The 21,936-nt window shown below is 44.0% G+C and overlaps 1 protein-coding gene across 1 annotated transcript in view; it reads left to right on the forward strand.

Annotated features, from left to right (window-relative positions):
- The window catches only part of LOC145796812 (WAT1-related protein At5g64700-like), a 37,639-nt gene that overhangs the window by 13,092 nt on the left and 2,611 nt on the right, over positions 1 to 21,936 (forward strand). The window contains exon 4 of the mRNA XM_082882017.1: positions 20,038 to 20,269. Coding sequence (XP_082738143.1) covers positions 20,038 to 20,269 — 232 coding nt within the window. The remainder of the gene's footprint in view (positions 1 to 20,037; positions 20,270 to 21,936) is intronic.

Below are 21,936 nucleotides of genomic sequence, written 5' to 3' on the forward strand. Positions count from 1 at the left end.
GACCCGGGTAAGAACTATGCCTGTTTATTCAAATTGGTCCAAGTGTTTTCACGGTTATTCTTATCCTAACTCTCATCTTGCAGGCCATCCAGAAACAACACCTTGTGATGGACCGCAAAAGGTGACCGACGCCGCCAGCCAGGTCAAATACCTTGAAACCGAGCTGGGACGGTCAAAGGCTTCTTTGGAGATTGCAAACGCTAACAATTGCAAATTCCTTGGCCAACTTGGATCCGCCGAGAAGGAAAGAGACGCTCTCCGGGATGAGCTAGAAGTGTTAAAGCAATCGAGGAAAGCTGAAGTGGACGAGGCAAACAATCTCGGTTTCAAAGAGGTCGAAGACAACTACACCAAGCAGGTCGAGGCCACCAAGGACATATTCTTTAAGTCTGGTTAGAAGGCTACTTGCGAGCAGCTCGGCCAGGGTCCTGAAACCGAGGTATTTACCTCTCCCCCCGCTACCTTTCTCCCGGCTTACATGGTGCCATGTGCGAACGATGTCTTTAATGCTCTACAAGAGGAGGCCAAGGAAGAGGTAGAATATGACGCCAAGGAGAATGCGAAGGAAGCGGGCCGCCCAAAGAAGGCCGACCAGGTTGATTCCGGCGCCCGAGAAACCACCACCATGGTTGACTTTGAGGTAGTTGCGGAGGGCACCGGGGATGACTTTTCCCCCTGGTTTAGTTCTTTCTTCTTTTTTTTTGAAAATGTAACTGGGCTGCTTGCCCCACCTTATGTACATTTCTTCATCAATGAAAAGGTCTCGTTTTTCTTGTACTCTTGCAATGTTTTGCTGTTGTTAATTCTGCAAGCCTACTATTTCTTCTCGGCATGAAAAACATCTCGGCCAGAATCCTGACCTCATTACTTGACAAAAATTGCTGAAGTTGAACCCACCAACCGATTAGCCGAGATAAAACATCTCGGCAAAATGTAATAAAATAAATCCACTCGATTTTTTGAGATAAAACATCTTGGCAAAAATGTTGGAGTTGAACTAAACATTAACCCGATTGACCGAGCTAAAACATCTCGGCGAAAATGTTGGAGTTAAGCAAATCATCAACTTAATTAGCCGAGACAAAACATCTCGGAGTTGAGCAAGTCATCAACCCATTTAGCCAAGATAAAACATCTCGGAGTTGAACAAGTGATCAACCCATTTGGCCGAGATAAAACATCTCGGAGTTGAACAAGTCATCAACCCATTTAGCCGAGATAAAACATCTTGGCAGAAAATTCAAAGAACTAATCACTAGTCTTTTAACCAGGGTAATTCATCTCGGTTAAAAATTCAGAGTTGAACAAATCACCAACTCTTATAGCCGTGGTAATTCATTTCGGCTGAATATTTAGAGTTGAACAAATCATCAACTCTTTTAGCCGGAGTAATTCATCTCGGCTAAAAATTCAGAGTTGAACAAATCACCAACTATTTTAGCCGGGGTAATTCATCTTGGCTAAATATTTAGAGTTGAACATATCATCAACTCTTTTAGCTGAGGTAATTCATCTCAGCTAAAAATTCAGAGTTGAACAAATCATCAACTCTTTTAGCCGGGGTAATCACCTCGGCTAAAACGTGAAGCAAAAATGTCAAAAATGAACTTTCACAGCAAAAATAATTCACTTTTATTACATTTTCGAATAGAGTATTACATTCAGAAGTAAAGGGGAACAAGTCCTTTCACAAAAAATTACATATGAAAGACAAAAACTAAAAATAGTACATTTTGAGGTTGGCTGCATTCTATGACCGAGGTATGCTTTTGCCATCCAGGTCGTCTAAGTGGTATGCCCCCTTGCCCGCCAGACTGAGTATCCTGTACGGCCCTTTCCAATTTGCCCCTAGTTTGCCTTCGCCCGGCACCAGAGTGTTGCCCATCACTTTCCTTAAAACCCAGTCCCCGACTTTAAATGGTCTGGGGTGCACCGTCTTGTTATATTTCCTGGACAACTCTTGTTGATATGCAGCCACGTATCTCATTGACGAATCGGTTGGATGCTGTGGCCTCGAGGCTTCTTGCCCTTGAGACCTCGACAGCAGATCGGTTCAAAGACGTGCTATCAGATGTCCTAGCCATTTCTGATTCTTGGAAAGACAAGTTTCAAGAAATTGTGGATGAACAGTCCCTTCTGAAGAAGGCCATCTGTGGGCATACGAATTCTGAAAAGGCTCATTCGAAAATCAAAGGGTCAATTTCTGTTTCAAAATTCTAGCCTGTAATGGCACTAAGTTGGACACTTAGTCTCAGCCAAATATATGAATACACACACACAAAAGTGCTATAACAAATAAGAGAATAGGCAACAAGTGATTACAGGAAAAACTCCCAACCTTTATTAATTGTACCAGCAATACAAAGGATGCCTATGGAAACTCTTATCAACACTTAGTTCATTTTCGAGTTCCATGGCTTATGCCTAAATAGGCTTACAATCAGTTTCAACTTACAACCAGCATTACAAGGAAAGCATGCCAAGTGGCATGGCAGTTGACACCCCCAACTGCCTAGGGACTTAGGAACATTTCTGGAGCATAACTGCTCTTAACTGCTGCTATGTTTCAGCCTTGGTTCCATATGTCCAGACTTGCCTTGGCTTTGCCCATCATGGATAACTGCTGCCAACTAACATGCATAACTGTTAGAAACTGCCATGTTGTTTGGCTCATCAAGTCAGCCACAAATTTGGTTGTCTTGGCCCCCAGACCAAGTTTTGCCTACTGATTGCTTTGAACCCCCAAACATGCTGCAGCCCACATTCGGGTCATGTTAATGCCTTGCATCTGTGCAACGGCTGCACATACTTTGGCCAAGGGTTGTGCTGCTGCCTCAGCACTTTGGACAACGCTTCACCTTGCTATCTTGGCATGCCACCATCATGCCTTGGTCTTGGTTGGTCATGGGCACAAGGTGCTGCCAATGCCAACCATGCAGCCTTGAAGTAGAAGGTGCTAACAAACCACCCCCACCAGAAGAAGCCGACGTCCTCGTCGGTAAAGCCTCTAAGTAGTCCGTAATTTGCTTCTCAAACTGCCATAGAGTCACATTATTTTCCCAACTTGCATCCGCTTCAAGAGAACCCTTCCACTTAACCAAGTAAGTTTTCTACAGCAAATCATCCTCAGACGGATGGACAGACCGAGAGAATGAATGCGTTGCTAGAAGAATACCTCTGACATTATGTGACTGCAAGTCAGAGGAATTGGATTGACCTGTTGGATAGCGCACAATTTTGTTATAATCTGCATCGGTCATCTGCCATAGGAATGAGTCCATTTGAATTAGCCACGGGGCAGCAACCCCTCACTCCGCATGAAATGGCAAGGACTAGCTCAGGAGGTAGATGTCCCGCAGCATACCGGTTTGCAAGAGCTAAACAAGACATGCTAGATGAAACACAAGACAGTTTGGCTAAGGCAAGCAAGCGGATGAAAAAGTATGCTGACAAAGGGCGAAGACCCTTGGAATTCAAAGTGGGAGACAAGGTGCTGCTGAAGCTTACTCCACAGATTTGGAAAAAGATAAGTAGCAAGACAGTGCACCGCAGCTTAGTTCCAAAATATGATGGACCCTTTGAAATTCTAAAACGTGTGGGAAATGTTGCTTATAGGCTGAAATTGCCTGACCGGTTGAAGATACACCCAACAATCCATGTTTAGCTACCTGAAACCTTATAACGAGGATCAGGCTAACCTAACACGGACGCAAACTCGACGCGCCCCTCTGGTGATCAGGAAATAGTTTGACAAAGAGGTGGAACAGATTTTGGATCACAAGACAGAGGGGCAAAGCAAGAAAAATCGAAGAATTCATTACTTGGTTAAGTGAAAGGGTTCTCCTGAAGCGGATGCAAGTTAGGAAAAGGATGTGACTCTATGGCAGTTTGAGAAGCAAATTACGGACTACTTAGAGGCTTTACCGACGAGGACATCAGCTTCTTCTGGTGGGGTGGTTTGTTAGCACCTTCTACTTCAAGGCTGCATGGTTGGCATTGGCAGCACCTTGTGCCCATGACCAACCAAGACCAAGGCATGATGGTGGCATGCCAAGACAGCAAGGTGAAGTGTTGTCCAAAGTGCTGAGGCAGCAACACAACCCTTGGCCAAAGTATGTGCAGCCGTTGCACAGATGCAAGGCATTAACATGACCCGAATGTGGGCTGCAGCATACTTGGAGGTTCAAAGCAATCAGTAGGCAAAACTTGGTATGGGGGCCAAGACAAACAAATTCGTGGCTGACTTGATGAGGCAAACAACATGGCAGTTTCTAGCAGTTATGCATGTCAGTTGGCAGCAGTTATCCATGATGGGCAAAGACAAGGCAAGTCTGGACATCTGGAACCAAGGCTGAAACATTGCAGCAGTTAAGAGCAGTTATGCTCCAGAAATGTTCCTAAGTCCCTAGGCAGTTGGGGGTGTCAACTGCCATGCCACTTTGGCATGCTTTCCTTGTAATGCTGGTTGTAAGTTGAAACTGATTGTAAGCCTATTTAGGCATAAGCCATGGAACTCGAAAATGAACTAAATGTTGATAAGAGTTTCCATAGGCATCCTTTGTATTGTTGGTACAATTAATAAAGGTTGGGAGTTTTTCCTGTAATCACTTGTTGCCTATTCTCTTATTTGTTATAGCACTTTTGTGTGTGTGTATTCATATATTTGGCTGAGACTAAGTGTCCAACTTAGTGACATTACAGGCTAGAATTTTGAAACAGAAATTGACCCTGTAACAATTGGTATCAAAGCACAGTTTTGCTCTAATGGTTTCTGCCATGGATGCCTTAAAAGACAGGGTAACTCGGTTGAAAAATCTTGTTGGTGACCCTGCTGATGAGAATATCTCACTAACGGATTAGTTGGATGCTGTGGCCTCGAGGCTTCTTGCCCTTGAGACCTCGACAGCAGATCGGTTCAAAGACGTGGTGTCAGATGTCCTAGCCATTTCGGATTCTTGGAAAGACAAGTTTCAAGAAATTGTGGATGAACAGTCTCTTCTGAAGAAGGCCATCTGTGGGCATACGAATTTTGAAAAGGCTCCTTCGAAAATCAAAGTTCCAGACCCTAAAGCTTTTGGTGGAAATCGGAGCGCGAAGGAACTTGAGAATTTTCTGTGGGATATGAAGCAGTACTTCAAAGCTGCTCATGTGCCAGAAGGAGAGAAGGTTACAATCACAAGCATGTACCTTACCGGTGATGCAAAACTTTGGTGGCGTACTCGTGTCGGGGATGATGCTCAGGCAGAGATCTCAACTTGGGATACTCTTAAGAAGGAAATGAAGGAACAATTCCTTCCGTGCAACACATCTTGGGTTGCAAGGGACGCCTTGAAACGGTTGAAGCATGCTGGATCGGTGAGGGACTATGTGAAAGAATTTAGTTCTTTGATGCTGGACATCAAGAACATGTCGGAGGAAGATAAACTCTTCAATTTCATGTCTGGGTTGCAGAATTGGGCCCAGTTAGAACTTCGAAGACTCGGTGTCAAAGATTTGCCCTCTGCCATGGCTGCTGCAGACGAGTTGCTTGACTACAAGTTAAGCAAGGAACCCACTACTGAAACCAGCAAATCTAAGAAGAAAGGAAAAGAGAAGACGGGAGAGAAGAAGTCTGGTTTCAAGAAAGGGAAAGAGGGTTCCAAGTACAAACATAAAGGGGATTCTTCTCAGACCAACGGTGGGAAATCTAACAAAGGGTGTTTCATCTGTGATGGACCCCATAGGGCGAAAGACTGTCCCAAGCGTGAGAAATTGAACGCTATGGTCGCAGAAGATGGCAAAGGGGAGTCGGATTCTGAGGGGCCGACTAGGGTAAATCCCTTACAATTGCTCAATGCAATTCATGTGGACAAAGCCCTCACTACTGGTCTAATGTACGTCAAGGTGACATTGGCGGGTACCGACATTGCTGCAATGGTAGACACCGGTGCCACGCATAACTTTATGTCAGAAAAAGTTGTGCAGACCCTCGGATTACAAGTTACCCAAAGCGCCAGTCGAATCAAGGCCGTGAACTCAGCGGCTCAGTCGGTACAAGGAATGGCTTCCAAAGTACCCATCACAGTTGGAGATTAGACTGGACGGGTTAACTTGATGGTGGTTCCTTTGGATGATTTCGATGTCATCTTAGGAAATGACTTCTTTGTGACTGCAAAAGTGGCATAAATTCCATATTTGGGTGAGATACTTATTTCGGATGAAGACAAGCCTTGCTTTGTCGCTGGTTGCAGTAAATCAGACAAAGGCAAGGGCACAAAGAGGAAGACGGAGACCCTCTCAGCCATTTAAGTGCACAACAGTTTGAAAAAGGGCGCAGAGACTTATCTTGCTGCCTTGGTGGAAATCAAACCTGATCTATTAGTAGAAGTGCCGGATGAAGTGGTAGAAGTATTGAGGGAATTTGAGGATGTGATGCCTCCAGAGTTGCCAAAGTCCCTTCCTCCTCGGCGTGCCACTGATCATAAGATAGAGTTGATTCCGGGTGCTAAGCCTCCAGCAAAGGCACCCTACAGAATGTCCCCAATGGAACTTATGGAGTTGCGAACGCAATTGACGGACTTATTGGATGCTGGACTGGTTCAGCCATCCAAAGCCCCTTACGGTGCCCCAGTGCTTTTTCAAAAGAAGCAAGATGGAAGTTTACGCATGTGTGTGGACTATCGGGCTCTCAACAAAGTGACTATAAAGAACAAGTATCCGGTCCCTTTGGTAGCAGACCTGTTCGATCGACTGTGCAAAGCCACTTACTTCACAAAATTGGATTTACGTGCTGGCTATTGGCAAGTTCGAGTGGCTGAAGGAGATGAGTCAAAGACCACATGTGTTACGAGGTATGGGTCTTTTGAGTTCCTAGTAATGCCGTTTGGGTTAACTAATGCCCCTGCTACATTCTGTAATCTTATGAATGATGTGTTCAATGATTATGTCGATCAGTTTGTTGTTGTTTATTTGGATGATATTGTAATATATAGTGAGTCCCTCGAGGATCACTTGTCCCATCTTCGGAAGGTGTTCACTCGGTTCCTGATCACCGGAGGGGCGCGTCGAGCTTGCGTCCGTGTTAGGTTAGCCTGATCCTCGTTATAAGGTTTCAGGTAGCTAACATGGATTGTTGGGTGTATCTTTAACCGGTCAGGCAATTTCAGTCTGTAAGCAACATTTCCCACACATTTTAGAATTTCAAAGGGTCCATCATATTTTGGAACTAAGCCGCGGTGCACTGTCTTGCTACTTATCTTTTTCCAAATCTGTGGAGTAAGCGTCAGCAGCACCTTGTCTCCCACTTTGAATTCCAAGGGTCTTCGCCCTTTGTCAGCATACTTTTTCATCCGCTTGCTTGCCTTAGCCAAACTGTCTTGTGCTTCATCTAGCATGTCTTGTTTAGCTCTTGCAAACCGGTATGCTGCGGGACATCTACCTCTTGAGCCAGTCCTTGCCACTTCATGTGGAGTGAGGGGCTGCTGCCCCATGGCTAATTCAAATGGATTCATTCCTATGGCAGATGACCGGTGCAGATTTTAACAAAATTGTGCGCTATCCAACAGGTCAACCCAATTCCTCTGACTTGCAGTCACATAATGTCGGAGGTATTCTTCCAGCAACGCATTCATTCTCTCAGTCTGTCCATCCATCTGAGGATGATTTGCTGTAGAAAACTTTAATTCGGATCCCATCAAGTTAAATAGCACAGTCCAAAACCGTCCCGTAAAACGGGTATCCCTGTCGCTAACAATATCCTCGGGCAAACCAAAGTATTTCACCACATACTTATAAAAAAGGTCTGCCGTAACATCGGCGGGACAAGCATGAGGAGCAGGGATAAATACAGCATATTTAGAGAAACGATCAACAACAACCATAACAGAACGCATACCGTTCACCTTTGGCAACCCGGATATGAAGTCCATGGAAACAGACACCCATGGCTTCGTTGGAATAGGCAACGGTTGCAGCAGTCCAGCGGTCTTCTTTCTTTCTGTCTTGTCCAATTGGCACACCAGGAAAGTTTTGACGTAGGCTTCTACATCTTCCTCCATTTTTGGCCAGCAGTAGGAACGAGACAGTAAAGCCATCATGCGTTGTTGTCCGGGGTGACCCGCCCATTGCGGATCATGAGTTTCTCTAAGCAACTCCAATCTTAGTCCACCAACACTAGGGACATATAGTCTATCTCCTTTGCCGTGGAGTAGATCATTTTCCAACCAATAGTGACGCACAGTGCCATCTTTCACTTGCTGAACCAGCCTTCGATATTCAGAATCAATTGCAACACTTGCCCGAATTCTTTCCAACAGTTGAGTTTCAATGTTTGATATCGCAGCAACGTAGTCCACAATTTCCTTCCGACTCAAAGCATCAGCAACCTGGTTGTGGCGTCTAGGTTTGTGTCGCCATTCGAAGTCATACTCCTCAAAGAACTCTTGCCATCTGGCCTGCCTTGGAGACAACTTCTTTTGTGTTTTGAAGAAGGTATTTGCCACATTATCCGTCAATACCATGAATTTGGTTCCCAGCAGGTACACTCTCCAAATCTGCAGACAATGCACAACCGCTGTCATTTCCTTTTCATGGGCAGAATAGTTCTTCTCTGCATCATTCAGCTTCCGACTTTCGAATGCAACCGGGTGCCCCTCTTGCACCAACACACCGCCAATAGCCTTATCAGAGGCATCAGTATGTAATTCGAATGGAAGTTCAAAATCAGGTAACCGCAAAACCGGTTCACTTGCAACAGCCACTTTCAATTTGTCAAAGGCCGCTTGACAATTTTCATCCCACTTCCAAGGTCTGTCTTTCTTGAGCAAATCTGTTAGAGGTGCTGCCTTCTTTGAGTATCCCTCAATAAATTTTCTATAATAGTTGGCCAAACCCAAAAAGGAACGCAACTCAGTCACTTTGCTTGGTGCTTGCCAATCCATGATTGCATGCACCTTTTTGTTGTCCATCTTTACGTGGCCTTTGCAAATTACATGCCCTAGGAACTTAATCTCCCGCTGGGCAAACTCACATTTTTCCTTCTTGACATACAACTGGTGTTCTCGTAACCGAATGAACATCTTCCGAAGATGGGACAAGTGATCCTCGAGGGACTCACTATGTATTACAATATCATCCAAATAAACAACAACAAACTGATCGACATAATCATTGAACACATCATTCATAAGATTACAGAATGTAGCCGGGGCATTAGTTAACCCAAACGGCATTACTAGGAACTCAAAAGACCCATACCTCGTAACACATGTGGTCTTTGACTCGTCTCCTTCAGCCACTCGAACTTGCCAATAGCCAGCACGTAAATCCAATTTTGTGAAGTAAGTGGCTTTGCACAGTCGATTGAACAGGTCTGCCACCAAAGGGATTGGATACTTGTTCTTTATAGTCACTTTGTTGAGAGCCCGATAGTCCACACACATGCGCAAACTTCCATCTTGCTTCTTTTGAAAAAGCACTGGGGCACCGTAAGGGGCTTTGGATGGCTGAACCAGTCCAGCATCCAATAAGTCCGTCAATTGCGTTCGCAACTCCGTAAGTTCCATTGGGGACATTCTGTAGGGTGCCTTTGCTGGAGGCTTAGCACCCGGAATTAACTCTATCTTATGATCAGTGGCATGCCGAGGAGGAAGGGACTTTGGCAACTCCGGAGACATCACATCCTCAAATTCCCTCAATACTTCTACCACTTCATCCGGCACTTCTACTAATAGATCAGGTTTGATTTCCACCAAGGCAGCAAGATAAGTCTCTGCGTCCTTTTTCAAACCGTTGTGCACTTGAATGGCTGAGAAGGTCTCCGTCTTCCTCTTTGTGCCATTGCCTTTGTCTGATTTACTGCAACCAACGACAAAGCAAGGCTTGTCTTCATCCGAAATAAGTATCCGGTGTCTACCATTGATTCGACTGAGCCGCTGAGTTCACGGCCTTGATTCGACTAGCGCTTTGGGTAACTTGTAATCCGAGGGTCTGCACAACTTTTTCTGACATAAAGTTATGCGTGGCACCGGTGTCTACCATTGCAGCAATGTCGGTACCCGCCAATGTCACCATGACGTACATTAGACCAATAGTAGGGGCTTTGTCCACATGAATTGCATTGAGCAATTGTAAGGGATTTACCCTAGTCGGCCCCTCAGAATCCGACTCCCCTTTGCTATCTTCTACGACCATAGCGTTCAATTTCTCATGCTTGGGACAGTCTTTCGCTCTATGGGGTCCATCACAGATGAAACACCCTTTGTTAGATTTCCCACCATTGGTCTGAGAAGAATCCCCTTTATGTTTGTACTTGGAACCCTCTTTCCCCTTCTTGAAACCAGACTTCTTCTCTCCCGTCTTCTCTTTTCCTTTCTTCTTAGATTTGTTGGTTTCAGTAGTGGGTTCCTTGCTTAACTTGTAGTCAAGCAACCCGTCTGCAGCAGCCATGGCAGAGGGCAAATCTTTGACACCGAGTCTTCGAAGTTCTAACTGGGCCCAATTCTGCAACCCAGACATGAAATTGAAGAGTTTATCTTCCTCCGACATGTTCTTGATGTCCAGCATCAAAGAACTGAATTCTTTCACATAGTCCCTCACCGATCCAGCATGCTTCAACCGTTTCAAGGCGTCCTTTGCAACCCAAGACGTGTTGCACGGAAGGAATTGTTCCTTCATTTCCTTCTTAAGAGTATCCCAAGTTGAGATCTCTGCCCGAGCAACATCCCCGACACGAGTACGCCACCAAAGTTTTGCATCACCGATAAGGTACATGCTTGTGATTGTAACCTTCTCTCCTTCTGGCACATGAGCAGCCTTGAAGTACTGCTCCATGTCCCACAGAAAATTCTCAAGTTCCTTCGCGCTCCGATTTCCACCAAAAGCTTTAGGGTCTGGAACTTTGATTTTTGAAGGAGCCTTTTCAGAATTCGTATACCCACAGATGGCCTTCTTCAAAAGGGACTGCTCATCCACAATTTCTTGAAACTTGTCTTTCCAAGAATCCGAAATGGCTAGGACATCTGACAGCACGTCTTTGAACCGATCTGCTGTCGAGGTCTCAAGGGCAAGAAGCCTCAAGGCCACAGCATCCAACCGATCCGTCAATGAGATATTCTCATCAGCAGGGTCACCAACAAGATTTTCCAACTGAGTTACCCTGTCTTTTAAGGCATCCATGCCAGAAACCATTAGAGCAAAACCGTGCTCTGATACCAATTGTTACAGGGTCAATTTTTGTTTCAAAATTCTAGCCTGTAATGGCACTAAGTTGGACACTTAGTCTCAGCCAAATATATGAATACATACACACAAAAGTGCTATAACAAATAAGAGAATAGGCAACAAGTGATTACAGGAAAAACTCCCAACCTTTATTAATTGTACCAACAATACAAAGGATGCCTATGGAAACTCTTATCAACACTTAGTTCATTTTCGAGTTCCATGGCTTATGCCTAAATAGGCTTACAATCAGTTTCAACTTACAACCAGCATTACAAGGAAAGCATGCCAAGTTGCATGGCAGTTGACACCCCCAACTGCCTAGGGACTTAGGAACATTTCTAGAGCATAACTGCTCTTAACTGCTGCTATGTTTCAGCCTTGGTTCCAGATGTCCAGACTTGCCTTGTCTTTGCCCATCATGGATAACTGCTGCCAACTGACATGCATAACTGCTAGAAACTGCCATGTTGTTTGCCTCATCAAGTCAGCCACGAATTTGGTTGTCTTGGCCCCCAGACCAAGTTTTGCCTACTGATTACTTTGAACCCCCAAGCATGCTGCAGCCCACATTCGGGTCATGTTAATGCCTTGCATCTGTGCAACGACTGCACATACTTTGGCCAAGGGTTGTGCTGTTGCCTCAGCACTTTGGACAACACTTCACCTTGCTGTCTTCGCATGCCACCATCATGCCTTGGTCTTGGTTGGTCATGGGCACAAGGTGCTGCCAATGCCAACCATGCAGCCTTCAAGTAGAAGGTGATAAATAAAATTAAGTGTCAAATTAGTAAGCATATTTTGATCTAATAGTAGTTGTATTTTATTTAAATTAATGGAGAGATAAAATAAAATAAAATAAAACAAAGGGCATTTTTATCTAGGGTCATTTATGTTATGTATAACAAAGAAAAGAAAAGAAAAACCCTCGGTTCCTAATACATTCTATAGCAGCAGCCACGGGGAGAAAGAAGTTGAGAGAAAAGAAGAAAAAAAAAAGGGGTTTGCAAACAAGGAATAACATTTGGGTGTGTGGTTGGCCTCTGTCTTTCTTCTTTTCTTTGTTTTTGTTCTTTATTCTTACTCTATTATTATTTAGTTCATTGATGAAGAGGTTGTAGGTTTATGTATTTTGTATATATACATACTGTTAAGAAATCTAAGGAGTTAAATTCATGTATAAAGAATGGTGTAATTCTTAGTCCAAAAATTCTGCACAGAATCACAAACTTTAAAAATCAAGAAACCATATCAAACGGATGAATTTTATTACTAAATTTTTACAGTAGATTAATTACATATTGAATTGCATATCTGAATTTTTTCATAATTTTTGGGAGTCAAAATCCATATAAATTGAGGTATTCAAATCTGTCCAGGAAACCAGTCCGAAACAGTAAATTCGGGAGTGTTGTTCTCTTTGGGTATAAATCCAAAAATTATCAAATTAGTGTCATTAGAACCGGTTACGAGTCTAGTTTCGTACGTTTTTGGCCTTGTATTGATTGCTCTTGTATATCAAGAGAACCGTCAATTTCTTTAAAGTGCTGCCTTTTCTCGGCGCTCGTTTGCTAGGTCCAATTCCAGGGCAATGGCTTCAGAGTTCAGCTCGGACTCAAAATTTTTGCTGCGGATGGTTAGCATACCGATCTCCAATAGGATGACTGCCTCCATACCATATGCCAGGGAAAAATGGGTCTCCCTAGTCGAGTATCTCGGTGTTCTCCGATATGCCCAGAGGACAGTAGAAAGCTCCTCGGTCCATTTGCCTTTGGCCTTCTCAAGCCTCTTCTTCAACCCATCTAGAATGGTCCTGTTCGATGTTTCAGCTTGGCCGTTGGACTGAAGGTAGGCTAGGGTGGAATTGTAGAATTCTATCTTTAAGTCCTCACAAAATCCTCTAAACAACCGTCCGTCAAACTGGGTGCCATTATTAGATACCAAAGCCTTGGGGACGCCAAACCGCGTTATCACGTTTTGCCAAACAAACCACTTGACATCCTTATCTTTGATGGTCGCTAAGGGTTCGGTTTCAACTCATTTGGTGAAGTAATCTGTCATCTCAATGAAGAACTTCTGGTTGCCTGGTGCTGTTGGGAGTGATCCCATTATGTCCAGTCCCCACATTGCGAAAGGCCAAGGACTGGTGAGGGGAAGGAGTTCTCTTACCGACTGGTGAATTTAGTGAGCGAACTTCTGGCACCTTTCACATTTTCTAACATATTTCTGCGTGTCTGCTTGCATACACGGTCACCAGTATCCTTACGAAATAGTGCGGTAAGCCAAAGATCTCCTCCCGATGTGACTTTCACACACACCTTTGTGGATCTCATACAGGAAAGCTTCCACGCTGCTCGGATGCACACACTTGAGGTACGGACCGGTGAATGACTTCTTATATAGAGCGCCAAATGGAGAGAGTGAAAATCGCTCTGACTTCACCCGGACTTTGTGTGCTTCGTTCTTGTCGGCTGGAAGGGTCCGTTCTTTCAGGAAGAGGATGATAGGGTCCATCCAAAAGGGACCAAGCTCTGTGTAGAATACTTCTGTCTGTTCTGAGCCCTCAATACTAGGTCTTGGAAGAAACTTGATCAAGAGAGGATTGGGAGTTGAACTATCAAACATGAAAGCCAGACCGGCTAACTCGTCTACGCGACCGTTTTCTTCAAGGCCAATTTGTTGCACTCTTATCGCTTGGAATGCCTTGATGTGTTCTCTCATTAGAGCTTGGTACTTGGCCATTCTGTCATCTTTGGCCTCGTACACTCCAGATACATGGTTGACAACGAGTTGGGAATCGCTGTATACCATCAGCTGGGTTGCGCGCAACTGGAGCGCGCTTTTAAGTCTGGCCAACAATGCTTTGTACTCAGCCTCGTTGTTTGACACTGGGAATCCAAGTACGATAGAGTGTTCGATGGTTAGACCATCCGGCGAGATCAAAACTATACCCAGTCTGGTGCCGTGCCGAGCTGATTTGAGGCGCCATCTACGAAAAGTTTCCACATTTCACCAATGACATGTTTCCAACATTCTGACGGATCTTGGGAAGCTTGAAGGTTGATGAGATCAAGATCACTTGGCTGCCCGGCTATGCCTGCTGCAAGCTCGCCGCTGATCATCTCAACATATCAGTCTTCATCCCCCCTCGGCGACGCTGCGCCGGACCCAACAAGTTAACCTGTAATGCCCGAGTCCATCGTCGCATCGCCGGTCTGAGATAGGCTTTCGACTGAACGTGGTGCGAACGGGCGCGCAAGTTTCGCGTCGCCAACATCATTCCGTTGTGCAATCTCCGTTGCTTTTACACTTGTTACCTCGGCTGCCACGGTAAGATCCACCAGGCACGCTGGGTGAACTCCAGGCAAGAATTCGGCAACAAAATCGGCCAATGCTTGGGCTTTGATGGCGGTGCAGGGTTGAAACTTGATGTCGAATTGCCCCAATTCAACCGCCCACTTCAGAATTCGGCTGGAAAAGTCTGCCCGTTCAAATAAGTCTTTTAGAGGGAATTCGGTCAACACCATGATTTTGTGAGCATGAAAGTAGTACGCTAATTTCCTGGACGCCATCATTAGTGCCAAAGCGAGTTTTTCCAGCGGCAAGTACCTTGATTCTGCTGGCAGCAGGGTTTTGCTCACGTAAAAGATAGGGAGGTGCTGGATGCCTTTTGCCTGGACGAGCACCGCACTAATTGCATGTTAAGAGACAACAAGATAAAGGTAGAGCTCTTCGCTGGGCTTAGGTGTTACCGATAGTGGGTCGGAAGACAAATATGCCTTGAGCTCACCCAAGGCCTTGTCGCATTCTTCATCCTATGAAAACTTGGACTTCAAAGCTTGAAAGAAAGGTCGGCAACGATCTGATGACCGGTTTATGAATCGATTAAGCGCGACTGCCACACCAGCAAGATGTTGCACGTCCTTTGCTGAGTTGGGCCGCTTCAATCCTTGTATGGCTCTGATTTGTGAGGGGTCCGCTTCGATGCCTCGGTTGGTGACTAGGAAGCCAAGAAATTTCCTTGATCTCATACCGAAGGCACACTTGGACGCATTCAGGCGAAGCTTGTGTTGCTTAAGAATGGGGAACATCTCGGCTAGGTCGGACAAGTGGTCGGCCTGCTGCTTGTTTTTGGCCACCATGTCGTCGATGTAAGCCTCCATCGTGCGTTCTAGCAAAGGGGCGAACATCTTGGTCACCATCCTCTGGAAAGTTGCCCCGGCATTTTTCAAACCAAAAGGCATGACTCTATAGCAGAACAATCCCCTTGGAGTCGTGAAAGAAGTTGTCTCGCGCTCAGGTGCATGCATGGCAATCTGGTGATAATCGCGATAGGCATCCAAGAAACTAAGCCTGTTATGTCCGGCTGTAAGATCCACCAGCTGGTCTATTCTAGGCAGAGGAAAGCTGTCTTTAGGGCAAAAGCTCGATTGACTATCTTGTAATCAACGCAAACTTGCCACTTCTCATTCTTCTTGGGTACTACGACCGTGTTTGAAACGCATCGAGGGTAGTGCACTTCCTGGATTGCCCTAGCTTTTAACAAGTTCTTGACTTCCTCCGGGACTACCTCGGCGTGGTGAATGGCTGACCTCCTCGTTCTTTGAATAACAGGACGTGCGTCCAGGAAGACATTGAGTTGGTGGCAAATAAAGCTTGGATCAATGCCAGACATGTCGTACGACGTCCATGCAAAGACCTCGATATTCGCCACCAAAAACTCCACAATCTCGATCCTTTCTTGGGCGATCTGGCTAGATCCCAGCAAAAAGAACCTATCAGGTTTTTCTGTGTCAATTCACACCTCCACCAATTCTTCAACAGCCTTTTCCTTGGCCCTAGTGCCCACATCATCCAGGATACTTTGGTTTTCCGGACCTTCAATCATTTGCACGAAGCCTTTGGCAGCTCGGCTCCCGTTCAAACATGACTTGATCGCCTTAAATCTCCTCAACTTCCCCCGTAGCCGAGAGGAACCTCATAACATGGTGGTAGGCTGACGCTACCGCCTGCCTAGCGTGACGCCATTCCCTACCCAAGATTAGATTGCATGTGGACGGCACCTTCAATACCCAGAATTCCACCTGATTGAAAACAGATCCGGCTTTGACCGGTAAGATTATCTTTTCCATCGGCCACTCCGATTGTGAGTTGAAACCAACTAGTGGTGAAGTTGCCGGAGCCAAGTCTGTATCCCAGAGTTTGAGCTGCTTGAAGGCGTTGTTGTACATGATCTCAACCGAGCTACCTTGGTCGATTAAGATGCGCTTGACATTGAAGTCCTTGACGCAAAGAGTGACTACTAGGGCATCATTGTGCGGGGCTTGAATGCGTTCAAGGTCCTTACTTGAGAAGCTAATCACATTTTTCTCCTCGTTCTTGCCCATTTTGATTGCGGGCTGGACTGACAAAACTTCCCTCATATGTTCAGCCTTTTTTATCATCCCTCGGAGCTCGCAAACCCGCGTCGGCTCCACAATACCGTGGATCACATTAACCACTCCTTGAGGGGGTGCCTCTAGGTCATTCGAACCACTCGGTTCAGCCAGGGTGTTGTGCGCGGCTCTAATGCCCCCGTCGATGTAAAGGTCTAAATGACCGGCTACGACTAACTCCTCCAAGTGTTGGTTTAAGGGCAAACAGTCCTCCGTCCCATGAAATGTGTAGCAGTACCGCGGATTAAAGCCCTTTTGCACATCGCCCAACTTAGCGGGAAACCGGACGTAATCCTCGTCGTGGATTTCACTAAGTATGCGATAGATTGGAATCTTAAATACCGTGGTGATGCTCGTCCGAGCGTTCAATTTTCTGTTTGCATCAGCTGTGTCATCACGGGGATATTCTTCTCGGTTATTGCGGCGACCTCTACCCCAGTTTCTACGATTTGGACCACTGTCAGATTCCCCCGCGTGGTCATTTGGATGGTTCGTCTCCTGTTCGACAGCATGTATCTTGCCAACTACCCTTTTGTCTGTTGCCACCGGATTCGTCTTCGCGGTGGACGCCGCCACATCATGCTCTATTCAGATGTATTCATTGATACGTTGCATTAGTTGTCCCATGGAAGTCGGTTGATTCATCGTGAGTGAGTCCCTCAATCTATGTCCAACCGGGAGACCACGCTTATATTGGGTGATTGCCAGGTTGGTTGGGCAATCTAAGATCTCGTTGAAGGTTTCCCAGTACCTGACATTGTATGCCTTGAGAATGTCGCTCGACTCCATCTTGACGCTCAAAAGATGGTCCACTTTCTTTGGCGTTTTGGTGTTAGTTTTGAAACGAGTGACGAATGCTTCCGCCAACTGCTGCCACCTTGCAATGCTTTCTTCTGGAAGCCTCTCAAACCATTTCAAGCCCAGCTCGCCCAAACTTGATAGGAAAATAAGACACATGAGAGCATCATTACGCCTGTGTCTAGCCATGACCTGCTAAAAGTGGCTTACATCCATGTACGGATCGCTTTTCCTGTCATAAAGCGTAAGCTTCGGCTAATGAAAGCTCGCTGGGAGTGGTGTGGTCTCTATCTCAAGAGAGAAGGGGATGACGCTCAGCCTTGCCAAGTCTTTGTCCTGCGGGACAGGCACGGCTAAACGAGGTGATGGCATCATGACCTCTTCGCTGGCGTGACCTCCGTAGATAACCGTTGAAGCGCCAGCACCCTTTGAATCTCCCATCGGCGAGCTCGTTCCTTCAAGACATCCCTCAAGTCCTCTAAACGAATGGATTAGGAATATCTCGATGTCGTCGACGGATGTGAGGGATGGTAGGTATTATCTTGCACGCTAGACTTCTCTGCAAGCGTGTCTGAGTCTCCAACCCTGTAGCTTCTGGTGATGGAAAGGGAGGGCGTGTGCCGCTGGCTCTGGTTGCCTGAGTGGCGGAGTTGGGTGCGCTCACTGTGGTCTCCCACTCCAGCAGCACCTTTCCCTTTGACCTGCCGTTTGAGAGCTTCCATCTCTACCGTCATTCTCTAGATGAAGACGTCTTGGTCCGTCAACTTGTGCTCCAAGCGTCGGGCGTGCGACTCTCTTTGCTGCTGGTGTCCGTCTGGGCTCCGCGAGTGACCAAAGCTTCTGGCGCACCTATCACGTGCATCTCTTGGAAGACCTCTTGGGGAAGCCTCTAGGTCCACCATATTCGAAATGGCAGGAAGTCCGTCTCTCCGTCGGACTGACTCCGGGGTGACACCGTCGATGGTAGACAATGGCACTTCGTCGTTGTTCGCCATGAAGAGTGATCCGACGAGCTTGGAAGGTAAGGTTGTGTCTACTCAAAACTTTCCACAGACGGCGCCAATTGTACGAGGGATAAGTATTCGATAACGCCCGTACTCCTTGCGTCCAAGTTCCGCTTCTATCCGATTGACCTGCGAACACAACAGCGGTGAGCTACCCGGCAATGTGTTACCGGAAAATCCCTTCGACGGTCAAGTTAGCACACACTCAGAGAGAGAGATAGAGAAAGAGAGAAGCTGGATTAATGTTAAAGTTTCTCTCACTAACTGATGTTCCATTGCAAACATGGGGGGCGTAGACATGCTTATATACCTTCTGCGCTTGCCTCTGCATCCATTTGCTATCTAACGCATGGACCTGCTCTCCCGTTCCATTTCCCCACGTGTCAGCGCAAATTCAATTAACACCACCTAATCGAACCGCCAAACGGCATTGGCGCGAATGGGCAGCCCGGCGGCCCTAACCTGACCTCCTACGACCGTGTTACTATACGAGACAACCAGTGCTTTTTTCCGGGCTCCATTACAACCAAGCTCATGCTCGGTTGAATTGATCCGCGGAGGACTCACTCGCCGATCTAAACGTGCGACCGATGGAAACCGGGCTAACAGAGAATCATCTCGCCCGGATAAGGTCTGGAACTTCAACCAAGCAAACTTTCCCTGGCACGGCTTGGTCCAGCTCGGCCCAAACACACTCGGACCTCTTTCAACTTGGCCAAAACCGCGGCCCAAGGCGGGATTATGAAATCTCCCTCTCACTTTGATATTATTATTAAATCAATCCATTAAATCAAAAAAATCCAAAACTAAAAATATTTTATATATTAAAAGTCTAACAACCACCCATGACATGATCATCATCCAAACACATAATAAAATTTAATTGGGTAAAATAAATAAATAAATAAATGTGTAAAAAATTTATCAATTTTACATAATTTTATCTTTGGTGAGTAGAAAAAAATTTGAAAATTCCAAAATATTTTTTTTAAATTTATTTTTGTCAAATTAGTTTATATTTTATCAAATTGACAATTTTACCCTTGAAATTGAGCAATGATGTCTTCAATTGTTCTTATTTGGAACAAAATTTAAAATTTAGAGTCAAATATGTCATAATTAAAAAGTTAGGGATCAAAATGATACAAGTCTCAAACTATAGAAACAGTTAGTATAATTCACCCTAGATAATATAAGCCAAAGTACCTCTATGATTTAAATTACCAAAACAGAATCTGTGATTGACCTAGACCCGGACAACACTCTCCAATCTTTGGATTGGAAGGAAGCCGCCCATTACTTAATAGAATATTGGAGAAATTACAATTCGGTAATCTTTTGAAAAAATGTTTAGAATTTTAATTATGGAGAATTTAAAATTCAGTGGTAACCTTTTTTTTTTTTTTTTTTTTGTAGAAACATAAAAAAATACACCATTTTAATTATTAAGATTTATAAAGTTTATCACTGATTTATAATTTTTTTTTCAATACTTACACTCTGCAGTTATTTTATCTTTAATTATTAATATTTGTAATTGTAATTTTATTTTATTTTTTTAATTGTAATTTTCCTTGAAATATTTTGTTCTACGGTTGTAGGATTGAGAAACTGCAATTTGGTACAAAGGGCGGAAAGGTTACGGTGGTGGGGGCAATCCTGTGCGTCGCGGGAGCACTAACCATCAGCCTCTACAAGGGTAAAGCATTCTATATTGGACATCACGCCACACATCATCATGTGGTTATCCAAAAAGCTAAGCCCAACTGGACACGTGGCACTCTATTTCTGGTGTCTAGTTGCATATCCTGTGCTACGTGGTTCCTTGTCCAGGTATTGACTGACCGACCATTTTTTTTGTGTGTTCACAATCCATGATTCCATGCATCCAACGGCTAGGAATGTCACACTAAACTTTGGAGCAATTTATATAAGGGACGCAACTTAGGGATCAACCTGAGCAACCTGAGTTCATTTTGAATTTTTTTAAGTTGAGGTAAAATATTTTTAAATTCGGTATGAGTTTAGATAAAAATTTAGAAGACTAAATTAAATTTAAGCTGGTTTGAGTAAAGATATCAACCAATTTGAGTAATCCTAAACCCGAAATATATGGAAATATATAAAAATACATAAAAATTATTAGTTATTTGATGATATTATAGTAATTTAGATCGTTAGATCATCTTAAATATATATTATATATAGCAGTAAATAATACAAAATCTTACTCTTTTTTTGCTTGCTCATAAATTGTAAAGAACACCATAGCAGAATCTTTCTTACATTATATAAATTATTTATTTTAATATTATTAATGATTTTATTAAAAAATATAAATAGAGTCTAATTTTAATAAATTATTTAACTTAGATACACTAAAAAAGAAAAAAAAAATTGAAATTTATGTACAATTCATGCAATCCAAACAACTCGGGTTTAATTCGAATTGGGTTGGACAAATAATCTTGGGTTACAATTTAGACTTGGATGGGCCTGGACAATTCTTAGCACAATTTGAGCTGAATTTGGACAACCTCTTAACCCGTCGAAGAATTACACCCCTAGAAGCTCTTGAACTTTATACTTTTGCTTTTATTAAGTCTCTAAATTAAATTGGTTTAATTTATACATTTTGTTGTATTAGGTCCACTTTTGACAATTAAGTATATTGTATAGGATCAACTTAAAGGAAAAATTTATCCACCCAAAAAAAACTTAAAGCAAAAATTGATAATTATTCATTTTCTTAGGGTAAAAAAAAAAGGGTATGGAGCCAACTGGACTATCCTATCTGGCTTACTATGGGTCTATTTTTGGCCCATCTTGATAAGTTGAATCATTAAATTTATAGAGTTTGTTGAGCAAATTATTCATATAAAAAATTAAGAGATCGGATATCAATAACTATTTGATCAGAAAATAAATATGATCTCGATCATGTGGTTACCAATATTCGATCAATCCTATTTTTTATATGAATATCTTCTCGATGAGTTTTATAAAATGAACAATTTAAATTGTCAGAAATAAACCCAAAATGGGCCGATGATGGGCCCAACTGGACGGCCTATTGGTGACGATCTAATCCCATAGCTATATGTTATCAACCTAAGAAACGTGTACAAATAATGAAGGAAGGAGTGATGGTTCTAGTATTAAGAAAATGATATTGTGATTAATTTTACCAATTTTCTTTCATCCAAGTTCATATTAGGGGTGAGCATGGTCCGGATTGGACCGGATTGGGGTAAAACCAAGACCAATCCGTTATTTACGGTTCCTGAAAAATTGGAACCAATCCAATCCGTTTAAATCATGGAACCAATCCGAACCAATCCATTTAAATACGGATTGGATCGGTTTAGGACCACGGATTCACATAATTATATAACAAATATATATATATATAACACTTGAATTTCATAAAAATATAAACATAGCGCTATATTAGTTCCATAATAGCAACATGTTTTTCTATAATAATGACATACTGTTCT

Source organism: Camellia sinensis, chromosome 8 (genome assembly GCF_055761805.1).
Source record: "Camellia sinensis isolate YWXY chromosome 8, ASM5576180v1, whole genome shotgun sequence".
NCBI lineage: Eukaryota > Viridiplantae > Streptophyta > Magnoliopsida > Ericales > Theaceae > Camellia > Camellia sinensis.